Source organism: Ambystoma mexicanum, chromosome 1p (genome assembly GCF_040938575.1).
Source record: "Ambystoma mexicanum isolate Mex_15411 chromosome 1p, UKY_AmexF1_1, whole genome shotgun sequence".
NCBI classification, from domain to species: domain Eukaryota; kingdom Metazoa; phylum Chordata; class Amphibia; order Caudata; family Ambystomatidae; genus Ambystoma; species Ambystoma mexicanum.
This window is the reverse complement of record NC_090921.1, coordinates 1,004,377,575-1,004,392,211: the sequence shown is the minus strand read 5'-3', so window position 1 is coordinate 1,004,392,211 and position 14,637 is coordinate 1,004,377,575. Positions and strand designations below refer to the sequence as shown.

The 14,637-nt window shown below is 49.3% G+C and overlaps 1 protein-coding gene across 3 annotated transcripts in view; it reads left to right on the top strand.

Moving 5' to 3' along the window:
* The window catches only part of SF3B3 (splicing factor 3b subunit 3), a 702,426-nt gene that overhangs the window by 180,383 nt on the left and 507,406 nt on the right, over nucleotides 1-14,637 (top strand). For all 3 annotated transcript variants that reach the window (XM_069654935.1, XM_069654943.1, XM_069654952.1), the window contains exon 12: nucleotides 2,858-3,009. In XM_069654935.1, the coding sequence (XP_069511036.1) occupies nucleotides 2,858-3,009 (152 nt within the window). The remainder of the gene's footprint in view (nucleotides 1-2,857; nucleotides 3,010-14,637) is intronic.

Genomic DNA, 14,637 nt, shown 5'->3' with positions numbered 1-14,637 from the left:
ACAACAATGTTAACAGTCGAGCAGTGTAAGCAGAAATGTGCTGCGAAGCAATTTGAACAGAAAGCAATGAGCAATCGTTAGAAAACAAAATGGCGATCCTTGTTACATCAAAATGGCCGTTCATTGGTCAAACTCAGAAACCTGTATTTCTATATTTTCGTACATGAGACGGTTGGCCTTCGGCCACCAAAATGCGTTTGCCGTCCATCATGAGGTGTCCATTTTTCCTAGACCGACAAAAGGGCAATGGAGTTTTGGACTCCTCGCTCTCTTCCTGCCTTCAGAGACAGACTGGAGCCCCTGTGTGGGGAGTCCAGGGGACTCACCCCGAAGATAAAAAATTACACAAAGGAATTTCCCGCCTGGGATGTCAGGGGAATGAAGAAGGAAGGACAAGAAACACTAAAATGGCTATAAAAAGACAGGGGCCATTTTGGTAAAATTAGCACCGTTGGGTGCCTTTACTGCAGCTCTGAACACAGCCCGCGGTAAAGGTGCACCAAATTAGTAAAAGGTATCACTGCCACCAGCCATTAAAGGTAAGCTTGTCGCTGTGACAGAATTGTTAGTTTTAGTGTGAAAGGGGATACATTGGGCCTCATTACACGGTAGGCGGTAAGGGTTTACCGGTATTTTACCAGTACCGGTAAATCCTTACCGCCTTACTACGAGGTCCCTTTGCGGGTTGGGGAATTTAACGCCTACTTTTGCAGGCGTTGAAAACCAACCCGCAAAGGGACCAGTGGAGCTAATTACGGAACTGCAATTTGCAGTACCGTAATTAGCGCCTTCCCCATTCCCATAGAGCCCTATGGGGCAAAAATGGGAATGGGGAAGGGCAATGGTGGAAGGGGGAATTACCGCCCCGCCAACCTTGGAATAGGGCGGTAATTCCCCTTTCCACCAAGGCGGTGTCGGTATTGTACCGGCATGAACCATGGCGCTAATAGCGCCATGGTTTACCGCCTACCGTGTAATGAGGCCCATTGTATCTCCCCAGCACTCCACATAAGGTGGGGTATGCTGGTTTCACCAAATAAAATGTAAAGGGATCCAAAGATCCTTTCTCCCTTGGGAACTGTAGTTCTCTCAAGGTTAGCCAGAGAAAGTTAAAATGGGCATTCCCTAGGGCAACCCAGCAACAACAGGCACTTAACGATTCTGTGGGTGTGAAAAAAGGTTTCCACTCTGAGGTATAAGGAAAAATAATCCACCAGTAAAGCAAAAAGTTCTGGGGTTGACACAGGACAGGAAGATTTACTATTACTATGAAAATCTTACCTAACATGGCTAGCCCAAGGTCTGGTGTAGTGGTGTTGGTTATGTTGAAGGAGCAGGACGGGGAAGTGGGTTAGTAAGTGTCAGTTTGTTGGAGCCAATGGTGTAACTCTTTGGTTGCTGTTTGACGGGATCTACCCACGTTTCTTGGTTGCAGTTTGTTAGCCCATGTTGCCTCCTCTCTGGTTGTTTGCCTGTGATGTTATTGCTATCTGTTTCCCTTTGTGATTGTCTTTGGCTGTTGAGTAGTCAGATTTTGAGTTGTTTCCTGAAGGTGATGTGGTCTTCTGTGGTTCTAATTTATTTGGGCACGGTGTTAGAGAGGATTGCAATTAGACATGAGAACGCTGTTCTGCCAAAATGTTAGCTATTTGTAGGTCGTTGCTGGATCTCGGGTCCCTTCTTGGACGGTATCGGCTGATCTTGTCTTGGAGGAATTCAGCTCCTTGTCTGTGCAATGCTTTTTGGCCGATGCAGGGTCCTTTGAATTTTCTTTTTTTGCTGTTAAGCCGTGTACCCTTTTCAGTGCTGGAGTGTCTTCTGTTTAGTCTCAATAGGATCCTAGCTGCTGTATTTTGCACCCTTTTTAAGTTTATTTCAGTCTTTTGGCATTCATAGGTAGATGCTGTTTGCATAATAAATTATTGTGAGTATCGGGGCTATGATTGTGAGTCTTTGTGAGGGAAGGAGATGTAGGGGAGTAATCCTCTGAGTAGTTTTAGGAGGAAGAAGCATTTGTTGTTGATTGCTTTGGCTTGCGGTTCCTAGGGATGGTCGGTTGTCCATGAGTATTCCAAGGTTATTTACTGTGTCTGTAGTCTCCCATGCCGTCCGGCCAGTCTCGTGGTTTGCCTGTGTCGAATCCTGCGGGTGAGAGCATCATTTTATTTTTTGCCACCTTAAGTTTAAGGTTGTTCATTGATAACCAATTGTAGATGTCTGTCAAATCGAGTCTTCACATGTATTAAACATGGCAACTGATTTGCCATTTTATTTTTTACTTTAGCCTGCGTGGACGTTGGTATCTTGTGTGCGGAGTTGCACACTCCATGTTCGCAGCTCTGACATTCTTTCCTGAATTGCATTATCTAAAACTGGTGTTATAACAAGCATCTAGGTAAGGCTGGGTGATACTACTGCCGGCAAACCCGAAATGAGCATATTTAGCCTCCAGTTTTGCTTTGCTGGCACAGTGGTGGGTTTTTTCTCTGGTTTTCCCGATTTTTAGGCACATTTTAATATTTGCCCAAATTCCAACCCCCCAATGTTTTGGTCAATTAGTGGACCAAAACGTTTCACAACCCCCAGATAGACTAACATTTTGGCCAATAAAACCTGTGATATTTCAGTGGGACAACATGACAAATGGCAAATTTTGCTCTGCAGGTAAAATTTGTGAAACTGGCTAATTTTGCCCAGAATTTGCCCATTTCTCGGCAGAGCTAACTTTGGACATTTCACATACCCACAGTCTATGCCCCATTTATTTTTTACGCAAGTCTCCCCCATGATGATTGATATATATACATTAAACTGTGTGGTCTTCTAATTAATACTCTCTCGATCTCTTCTCCCTCAGATGAGTATGATGCTTATATCATAGTGTCCTTCGTCAATGCCACTCTGGTACTCTCTATCGGGGAAACTGTAGAGGAAGTAACAGATTCTGGCTTCCTTGGCACCACACCCACGTTGTCGTGTTCCCTGCTGGGCGAAGATGCTTTGGTGCAGGTAAGAATCCAATTAGATGACCCTTTTTTGACAGCCTGAGTTGGCAGGCTACCTCTTCTGCAGTCGATATGATCAGTTTTGTATCAGTCATTTCCTTTAACAAACCATTTTCATTTTTAAAAATAATAATTCTGTTGATTTAGTACAGACTTTATCGTTGGACCAGTTATTTAAATATGAAAATTGTGACCAGATAATTGCACCCCCACAACATCTCTTGCTAACCTGAGCCCTAGAGTTTTAGGTTGTTGCTATTGCAAGGCATACAAAAGCAGTGTTGCATGGCAATTTGCTGTGCAATGTTGTACGTTGGCTGGTTAAATTGGCACTGTGTAGCAAAGCTAGCTATTTAAGAACGCACAGCTGGCCCTGCATCCCGCTCTTGCCTTAAGGGCTCTCGCCACTCTTTTTTCTGTAAGTTCAAAGGGGCTAATGGAGAGAGAGAGAGAGAGTTCAGTAGCCTCCGTTCTTAAGTTCCAAAGACCTGTGGGGGAGTGCTAGGCAAGAATGCTTTCTTTCCTTTTTCAAATAATTGCAAACCAGAAGTAATCAGTATGAAACTTTGCCATACAGGATATAGTTAGCTTAATCAAAGACAGTCTTGCATTTCCTTTCCTAGAAATGTAAGTTGTTACATTATGCATAATTAGTGTTGCTACTGTAAAACATTGCGTTCTCTCAATGCTTTACAGGAAAGTTTAGTTTTGTGGATCTAAATCTGTCAACTATATTTCATTTTGTTGGAACAGATGCATCATATTGATGGGTGAACACTATCGAAAATGTACATGATCACACAGCCAAATGTGTTTGATGGCAAACCTAATTCTGTGACCTGCTGGTTACATACATCGTGCAACTGGTGCCCATGAGCTGATCCCATACTCCTTGAAATTCTAGCTTATCACCCTGTTGCTTTATACCAGCCTCCCTGAAAGTGAGATGGCCGCAAACTAAAATATTCCACCTTGTTTTTTTGCCCGATACGCCATCCAATCTGCTTAGTCTCTTACTTTCATTCCTCTTACACAATGAATACATATGCTCACTAGATGTTTAGGCAAAGTAGTGATCAATAGTTTCATCCTGTCTGTACATCTACATATCTACTGCACTAGCATACAATGTAGTTTACATCCAGTGCTTGCTTTGCTCTGATTAGGATTGCATTTTATAATAGCACCGGTTTTGAAAGCCTTTTTTAAAATCATATCTGTGTCCTTTCTCCAGCACGGGGTCTGGCATGGATTCACATGCTCATGAATATTCCCCGTCGTCAGGCTGGGAATCCTCGGTAAAGAATAAAATTAGTATCAGTTTCGTTTCTGATATGTCTTTCTTAGTAGTAACCAGTCACTGGTCTCTGGGTCATACTGCCCCCAGCCAATGACTGCCCCCTCCCTAAGCCCCACCCCTGGCAGCCATCCTCAGATTTTTACCGCACGTTCAAGTGTTGGGAGTCCTCGTGCTATAGTTCTCGAGCTTTTACTGCGTTTTGTGCTTTTTCAAAGAGATTTATCTCATTTTTCGGTTTAATCGAGCCTCACGCTCCACCGTTTCTACTTCCGCTCAACGGGGACCCGTTTCGGATTTATCTACGCCCCTCAAGGGTGAAGTTTTCGTCGAGATGCGCTTCTTGGAGGATTCCAGAAGTTTCTGAGGCCTACTTCGCGGACGAGAAGACCATGGCCCAGGAGATGGGAAGCTCGACTCCCGGCAAACTGTTCAGGATCTGCCCGGGATGCAACCTACAAAATGTGTTAGAGGACGAGCATTCGAAATGCCTTTACTGCCTCCACGAGGACAAAACGCACGTGGAGAAGGACTGTGCGTTTTGCATGAACATGTCGGATCGGACTATGAGGCATCGTCGGACCCGTCTCTCCAACTGGCTGGATGGTAAGAGCCCAGCAGGTGAGAAGTAGTAGTCCGAGCGGGCTTCTAAGTCCTGTGAGGGCGCCCCGGTGACGGGGGCCAAACCGAAGGCAAAGCACAGCGAGTCCGCGGGCACCGGGAGCGCCGAACGGTCCGGCTCCGCGGCTGCCAGGCAGCGCGCACCTTCACCGACGCCATCAACCACGAGCCAACACTCTGGCTCGGGGGAAGAGAAAATATGAGAACCCGGCTAAGCTTCTGGAGAGGCCCTAGTCGATCTCGAAGGGGAGTGAGGCAGTGACCCTCCCCCTAAGGTGAAGGCCTCAAGCGCGCCCAAGGTGGTGAAGGCCTTGATTCACCCGGCTAAGGCCTCTATCGAGGGAGTCGCAGCGGCCCTGGAGAAGCCTGTGGAGCCTACCCCAGTGGAGGCGACCTCGGGGCCCAGAGTTTCCCTGCCTCTGCGGAGGGAATCCACTTTTAAGCCCATCGAGTAGACCCCCGTGAAGACCCCGGTGGAAAAAGAGGGGGGGGGGGGCGGTGACCATTACGGACACAACCTCTGAGGAGGAACTGACTGAGAATTTGGAAGAGGCCAGGTCCCACGGGAGGAATCGCGACGAGAGAGAGGGTGGCAACGACGACTAGGTTCCCGTGGATGAGGAGCAATCATCGTGCCCGTCGCAGCCCGAGCCGCAGGACAACTCTGCGGCCATTTTGACGGCAATCCAAGCCTTATGCACGGAGACGAGGACAAGACTGCCCTACCCCCGACGGACGACCTGGCTGAACCGGGTCCGTCGGGAAGCCCTCCAAACAAGAGGAGAATTCATCCAGTGCCCCTTCAGCCCTCATGGCCTTCTCAGCCTTTGTTGCCTTCCCCGATCCCGAGGGACAACACAGGAACACACACAGCCACGACGGGGACGGATGACGACGGCAGTGACGACGGGACTGACCTTCCGGGCGTCCCCGCCCGACGATATTGGCTCCTTCCACGCCATGATTGCTGGGGCATCCAAGCCTTTTCAGCTCTGCCCCTAAGAAAAGAAGGAAGGCTTCCTCTACCAACGGTGCGAGGCCAAGAAGAAGACGGTCCTCGCGGTGCCGTTGCTGGATGACATCTGGGACGAGGGACTTGCCCTCCTCAAGAAACTGTCCACGACACCTGCCAAGAAGGACCGGTACGAGAAGAAGTACTGGGTCCCCGACGCTGCCCCATTGTTCCTTAGGGCACAGCCGACCCCGGATTCGGTCATCTCTGCAGCGGCCAAGAAGAAAGCGGGGATGGGGGGGGGGCATCGGCTTCATCTTCAACTTCCCCACCGGTTGGCGAGGGAAAGAAGCTGGACGCAATGGGACGATGAGTCATCTCGTCGGCGACGACGATTAAGGCGGCCAACGCCCTAGCGATTGTGGGCCGATACGACAGGGAATTGTGGTACAAGAGCGCCCCCTGTTGGACTTCCTCCCGGACGACAAGAGGGCAGAGACCCTGGCGATACTACAGGAGGGTGAGGTGGCTTCGGACCACGCCATAACTCTGGCCACGGACATTGCCGACACCGGTTTCCGCCAGTTGGGCAACAACGTTTGCCTTTGACGGCGGGGGTGGCTCAAGGCTACGGATTTCCACCAGGACGTGCAAGCCAAGGTTTTGGACATGCCCTTCGACGGGAACAATCTGTTTGGAAACGCTGCAGGCCATCAAGGCCGACACGGAGACGGCTCGGGCCTTGGGAGTTCTGCAGCAATGGCGGCCGCCCTTTCGGAACTCCGGAGGCAAGCAAGGTGCCTCCAAATGATTCGGCGGCGGCTCCTCGACCTACCGTCAACCCGTTCCTCATCGCAAGAAGCCTACAGGGGACGAGGCAAGTCAGGTGAATCTCGCCGTCGTCGCCCGGGGAGGCCAAGCAGGCAAGGCTGCTTCCAAACAAGACTGAACCGGCCGTTGCGTCAGGCCACCACCGAAGCACCCCGGTGGGAGGCCGGCTGGCAAAGTTCATCAGCGTGTGGGAGTCCATCTCCACCGACCGTTGGGTGCTGGATGCACTGGCCCACGGGCACACTCTGGAATTCCTAAAGAAGTTGCCCCGAATACCTCCAGTGGCCAGGAAGGAAAACCACATCCCTCAACTGCTGTTAGAGGTAAGGGCGATGCTCAAGAAAGGAGCCATCGAGCTCGTCCCAAAGAGGCTCCGAGGGTCCGGAGTATACTCAAGATACTTCCTCCTCGGGAAGAAGACAGGAGGTTGGCGTCCCATCCTGGACCTGCATCGGCTAAACAAATACATCAAGGCACAGAAGTTCCGGATGGTCACCCTCCAGCACGTGCTGGGCCAGCTGGAGGAAGGCAACTTCCTATCGTTGTTGGATTTGGAGGATGCGTAATTTCACATCCCCATCCTAAAGGATCACTGAGTTTCTCATGTTCGTAGTCCATTGACGGCACTACCAGTTCAAGGCCCTCCCGCTCGGATTGAAGTCTGCGCCCAGGGTGTTCACCAAGTGCCTAGCACCAGTAGTGGCGCGGCTGCGCCTGCAGGGGACCCACGTCTACCCCTACCTGGACGACTGGCTCATCCGAGCAGGGACAAGGGAACTCTGTCGAACACACAGCAAAGACCGTCCAGCTGCTCACGGACCTGGGATTCTCCATCAACTTCCCCAAATCCCACCTCGTTCCGTCGTAGGTCGCAGTGTTTCTGGGAGCCAAGCTCGATACAGTGGCGCGATTGGCCTCGCCGTCGGAGGAAAGAACGCAGGCCATCCTGGGCAAGGTACAGCGTCTGCTGGCCACGGACGAGGCCAGAGTGAGGTCCATCAAGTCCCTGCTCTGGATGATGTCCTCGTGCATCTATCTGGTGCGCCTGTGCAGACTTCGAATGCACCCTCTGCAGGAGTTCCTCGACGCCCGTTGGATGCAAGCGACGGGCAGCTTCGAGGACAAGATCTCGCTCAACGAAGTATTCTGCCAGGCAATCCGATGGTGGGGCACCCGCGCGCATCTCGCGGCGGCGCTGACTTTCAGACCCCAGCATACCAGGCGACTGTGACGACGGATGCCTCCCTGGAGGGGTGGGGAGCGCACACCGGAGATCTTCACGCGAGAGGCCTATGGCTCCCGGAGGAGAGGCCGCTCCACATCAACATACTGGAGCTCCGAGCGGTGTTCTGGGCCCTCAAGTCATTCCTCCCGTCCCTCAAGGGCAAGGTGGTGAGGATCTTCACCGACAACACCACCACAATGTTCTACATCCGGAAGCAGGGAGGAACCAGATCCCCAGCCCTGTCCATGGAAGCCCAGGATCTGTGGCACTGGTCCGTTGCCCAGGGGATGTTTCTGGTGCCTTTTCATCTAGCAGGGATAAAAAAACACCATAGCTGACTCACTCAGCAGGGAGCTGCGCTCGTGCCACGAGTGGGAACTACACCAGGATCAAGTGGATCAACTCTTCCGGCGATGGGGCAAACCTCAAATCGACCTGTTCGCGACGGCGGCGAACTCCAAATGCCAGAGGTTCGCCAGCAGGTTCCCCCAGCCGAGGAGCATGGGCGATGCTTTCTCGTTCCCCTGGGATGGCCTGTTCCTGTATGCGTTCTCTCCTTTGCCGTTGCTGCTCAGGCTCATCAACCAACTCAAGAGGTCCCGGTGCAGGATGATCCTCGTTGCACTGAGGTGGGCGAGACAGATCTGGTTCCCGGACCTTCTGAACTTGTCCGCGTCCTCACCAGTCAAACTGTCGACGGACGCAGATCTTCTCTCTGGAAGAGAGTGACATTGATAATGCGCAAGTGCATGAGAAAGGGGAAAAAGTGCATGGAAGGGGGAAGAGTGGAAAGTGCGGCTCAGAGGAGAGCAGATTAATAATAAATAAAATAATTTGAAAATAGAGGCAATAAACAGTAGTATTGCAGACAGCAAGTGGCATGTTCTGTGTTTAGGGCAGCAGACTGGGTAAGTCTGATAAGTGCAGAAAAAAGAAAATGAGGGGGCGGGACTTTAAGGGTACAGATACAGTCCCCAGTGCCAGGGGTGTCCAGGAGGGTGGCAGGGTGAGCAGGTTCCTGGGCCCAGGGGACAGAGGGTGACCAGGTGCACAGTGCCAAGACAGAGCAAGGGAAAGGGGGAGTGAAGGCAGGTCTCGAGTTGCTTCTGGAACCGGAGATGGTTCTCCTCAAGTTTTAGGGTGGTAGGGAGGCTGTTCCAGAGGGAGGCTCCAGTCGAAGATGGAGATCTACCCCCAGCTCGTTTATTTGAAAAACTATTCACCCGGAGGGAGTTGGAGGTAGAGGAGTGAAGAGCTTGAGAGGGGAGCTATTTGCAGAGGGATAGCTGAAGGTATTTTGGACCCAGGCCCCAGAAAGCCTTGTGGACAATGCAGAGGGTTTTAAATGTAATCCTTGCATCCACCTGGAGCCAATGGAGAGATTTCAGAGCTGGAGAGATACGGTCCCAGGGCTTGAGCACAAGTCTCGCAGTCCTGTTCTGGATAAGTTGCGGAGAATCGAGGCAGGTAGATTTGGAAAGAGGCTGTTACAATAGTCCAACCTAGAGAGAACCAAAGCTTGGGAGACAGTGCGCTTCTGAGGGAAGGAGAGGAAAGGCATAATACCTCTGAGGAGGTGCAGTAGAAAGTTTGACTTTTTAGAGACCTCAGAGATATGGGCGGAGAAGGAAAGTGTGGCGTCAAAGATGACCCTGAGCTTCTTAACCTCGCTGGTAGGGGTATGAGGAGGGCCAAGGGAGGCCAGCCAGAGAGTGAGGGAAAGGGATGGAGATGGTGTGCCGATGAGGAGGATCTCAGTCTTGCTGGCATTCAGACAAAGAGCATTGGCGGCACACCAATCTTGAATCGCAGTTAGGCAGTCAGAGATGAGAGCGGGAGAGGAGGTGGCCGAGGGCAGCCAGAAAATGAGTTGACATCAGTGTAGCACTGGAAATTTGAGCAGAAAATGGCAATGCAGTAGGCGAGAGTTGCCCGGTATTGGTTGAAGAGCCAGGGTGAGAGGTTAGACACCCGGGGAACCCCACAGGTAGAGAGGAAGATGGATGATCGGAAGGACCCCAGTTGGTCCTGAAGGGGGTCGATCAGAAAGTAAAGACGTCCGCCAGGCCAGAGCCTGACCAGTGATACCCAGGCTATTACTGAGACGGTTGAGCAAGATGGTGTGGTTGACTTTGTCAAAGGCAGAAGAGACATCAAGAAGGATGAGCACAGAGGAAATGTTTGAGTCCAGTATGGAGAGCAGATCTTCACGGAGGTTCAGGAGAGCAGTTTCCGTGCTTCTGGCCGCTCTGAAGCCAGACTAGTGGTCATGGAGACAGCCAACCAAATCTGAATGAAGGTTGAGCTGAGAGATGGCCAGTATTTCCAGGAGTTTGCCCAGAAAGGGGGGGTAATGGAAATTGGGCGCTAGTTAGCCTAACAGGAAGGATCAGCTGTGGGTTTCTTGAGAAGAGGATGCCCAATTGAGTGCTTCAGAAGGGAGGGGAAGGATCCTGAGGCAAAGGAGTGATTGCAGAAATCCGCAAGGGCCGGAGCAAGGGTGTCAATGTGGTCCTTGATGGTTTTAGAGGAGCAGGGAAGAACCTGTTTTTGACTAGGCTTTCATAGATCTGACTGTCTAGTGACCTTGTCAGTGGAGAAAATAGGGCATTGCAGAGAGCCTGGGAGGCAGGAGGAGGGGTGGAGTCTGCCGAAGGGCAAGCTCCTCGCAGATTTTAAAGAGTTCGGCCGAGTTGTTAGATGCCGCAAAGACACAGGCTTTAATGTGAGCTCTTCTTAGTGCGGACAGAGAAGTCTGTATTGCCTTTGGAGCAAGCAACAGGCCAGTTCGTCAGAGGATGAGCAGGAAGCTCTCCATTTCCTCTCAGCCGCCCTACACTTACGTTTAAGTGTAGCTAGGTCTGGGTCATACCAAGAATTGCACTTGGCTTTGGACTTCAAGCGGATCCACATGACAGGGGCAAGAGCATCAAGAGTATCAGAGATAGAAGAGTAGAGAAGGGACTAGGTTGTGTCTGGATGTGAGTCAGCCAGAGGAGGAGGGGGATAGAAGGTGGCAGCGAAAGCCTCAGCGGACACACGCTTCATAGGTCGGATGTCCGAGAAAGTAAGTGCCAGTGCCAGTGTTTGGGTGGGGCTGGCTTGGGGGGAAGAGAGTGAGATGGGAGGAGAGGAGGCAGTGGTCGCTCCAGGAGAGAGGAGTGGTCAGAGGGATACAGAGGGGGAGGCCAGGGGAGATCAAGACATCAAGTGTGTCCTGCAGAGTGCGTTGGGCCAGAGGGGAGGATGGAGAGGGCGAGGGAATCGGAGGTTGCGAAAGAGCAGAGATGTGGGACAGGGAGAATCGAGGTGGATGATGAGGTCACCAAGGAGGAGGAGTTGAGTGGTTGAGGTCAGGAGGGAGGAGGAGAGGTCAGCCCACTCTGAGAGAAATGAGGCGATTTGCCCTGGTGGCCGGTAGAGAGTAGCAACAGTAAGAGAGTGGCTAGGAGAGATTGAGAGCCTGCAGAAAAGTGTCAAAGCTTGTGACAGAGCTGTCCTTGAACCATGTCTCGGTAAGACTGAGGACATCAAGGTCCAGTTCTTCAAGTAGGTGGCAGGTGTCAGAGGAGTGTTTGACAGCCGAGCGAGAGTTGAGAGTGTCAAGATGAAGAAGTTTGCCAGCCTTAAAGACCTTCCGGGGATGGGTACAAATCAGAGATATGCCCTGCAGAGTTGTGGAGGTAGCCTGAAGAGTGGCAGAGGAGGAGGAAAAAGTGGGCAAGGTAGCCAAGGAGTAGGAGGAAGGGATGGCTGGAGATGAGAGGAAGTTGATGAGGCGAGGGAAACGCTAATCGAAGAGGAGGAGATTGGCCTGAGGACCTTGGACCGGTATACCGTCCTTTGATCGCGGGACTTTTCATCGCATGGTTTTTTACCGCAAATTTATTTTCGGGGGGGGGGGGGGGGTTGGACCATGACAGTGCCATTAAGGTAGACATTAAGGATGACTCTGGAGGAGTCGAAAGAAACCATGAGGACATCCCAGCGAGTGCCACCATTAATGGGAGAGGAGGAGACTGGGCAAAGCACAGAGCATGTTGGGGGTCCATAGATCTGGCGTAGGAACAACAAAGAGGATGTTGATGAGGGTGTCAAGGTCCAGTCTTGAATCTTCCTGCAGGAGTGATGCTGGCCCACCAGACCCCCCAAGTATGCCGGCTCAATCTCAAAAAAGATATAATTATCAAACTGGCAAACCCAAGGGGAAAGGGGAATGGAGAACAAAACAAAAGCAGATCTTCACTGGTTTTCAATGTTGATCACTCGACAACTGATTAATCGTCTGGAACTGGATTACTGGAAATATGGTTCCTCAGTGTCTGTGAAAATCTAAACACAAATGATACACTATTAATATTACTCTATTCTGATTTTAACTACTAGTATGTTTATATATATTTTATCAAAATAAATGTAAATACCTGTAGCCTATGCTCGATTGCTGATCGGCTTAATTATATATTATTATTTTAGTATTTATCTTCTTAACTATTTCTTCTCTGCAGTCTTCTCAAATTCATAGTCTCATAGCTCTTAACATGTTGTAAAGAATTAACTTGTCTGAAGAATAGTTCAAATAATCATTTTAAGAAGCTTTTCTGTTTCTTGAATAAGTTTTAAACAAATTTGAAAAGTTCTTATTTGTATTCCTTTTGTAGTCGATTCTCTGAAGATGGATCTCTTAATATTTAGATTAAAATAGTTCACTTCGCTTTTAAAATGATGAGTGACGCTACAATTGCCATCCATAAGTAGCGTAACACGTACCTTCTACACAGATGAAGACACGCGCATCGGCAATGTTGCAGTGCTCTTGGATTGAAACGACGCCCACGAAACCGCGCACGTAGAAGATGAACCGCGCATTCTGGACCGAGGTGAGATGACTCCTGGACCGCGCGAAGATGTAGAAAAAACCCGCGCTCACCAAGAACTAAGAAAAAACACGACGATACCGATAAATCGCCTTCAAATAAATTTCAATGCTACGAAGCGCACAAAAATATGCATACGTCACTATCGGGGGGTGAAGAAGCACAAATAGGACGCACGCACGATTACGTTAGCGGGTCCTTTACTTTAAAGTTATCTGTTACGAGATACACGCGCACACTAATAAATATAATTATAGATGCGCAACAAGTTAGTAATGTTAAACACGAGAGAACATTAATTTAAACACTGGCAGAATCTGCTCACGCTAAACACACATATATAAATTAAGATATTGTAAAAACTCTAATGAAGAAAAAATGTAAATGCAGCCGCAAATACAATAAAATTAATGTTAACTTCTCAGAAAAAACGACACGAGCAAAAGAGCATAAAGAAGTTCATGTCCTCATAAAATTTCAGTTTTTAAATACTTAGCAGGATAACTTTTTGACTTGACAATTGTTGATAAATTAAAGTCACTTAGTAACAATAAAGGAGTTATTCCAACATTTGACTTGGCTTGCTTCATCTGTGATGATCTTGACTCTATAAGAAGCTGATGATTTCTTCTCTGTAGTTTGGTCTTAACACGCTGTTACTATAGATTCCTAATGATAAATGTTTTCAGAGCTAAAATAACTGCAACCTTCCTCTAAGGGAACTGGAATGAAAGGCAGTTTAGAATCTTGGTGAATGTTCCAAACTACCTCACAGCACTTCTCCTCCAATCACTGTTGTGGAACTGACCCTCCATCTTGGCTTGGGAAACTAGGCACTACCTGAATAATTTAACATTAAGGAAACTTATGTAAATAATAAGATGTTAACTTCAGAACCAACACCCAAACATCACTCAACCATTACTCCTACATATATAAGTGATGATGAAATCTCCTAAATGAAGATTTTTTTTAGTGTAATGTCTCCTTGAAAATGTGGAAATGTGCCATGGAATCCTGACAGAGGGTCTGTCTGGACAAGGCGCTGGTATATGGATCAGCGATAGGGAACTAGGGTTGGAGGCCAAGATATCCTTTTTAAATTTATTTTTTCAGACTTTGTGAGAAGGGAAGGATAGTTGATAGGGAAGCAGTTGGAGTAGATGGGGGGGAGGGGGGGGGGTTTGAAACAAAAAAAGCACCATGAGTGGAAAAGAGAGGAGGCAGAGGGAGGAGTAAACAAGTGAAGCAGTATTGAACAGTCACTGGGCTAGCAGGTAACAATCAATGGGCAAAGTTGGATGCAAAAATACACCCAAGTTTGACTTTCAACTAAATGCAAAAATGGACCCTAGTTTGATATTCAAGTTAAATGGGAGACCAGTAATTCAGGATGGAAGAGGCGAGTATAGATAAAGCTTCAAATGAGTACATAACAGGGAGAGTTCAGAGTACCCTCAGAGAAGGAAGTACATGTAAATCAAGGAGGGAACTAACCCAAAATGAATATGGTGAGAGTCATGGCAGTCCAATAGTCCAGGGGTAGCAGCTTCAGTGATGTTGTGGCTGTAAAGCAGACATGGAAGCTGATGGGAGCCTTAGAAATGGGCCTTGGAATGACTGGGCCGGCAAAAGACTGCCGGTCCCTCGTTGGTCTGGAAATGTTGACTCTCACACCAATCCGGGAGCAGGATGGAGGAAGGTGCCCCAAACGACACTGCCTCCCTAGTAGAGAGGGCTCAGGCTGCCATGATGAAAGCATAACATGGTGCAAGGACATACAGGCAGGACAGGCGGTGTGGCACAGTCGGGTGCAGAGCAATGGGTGC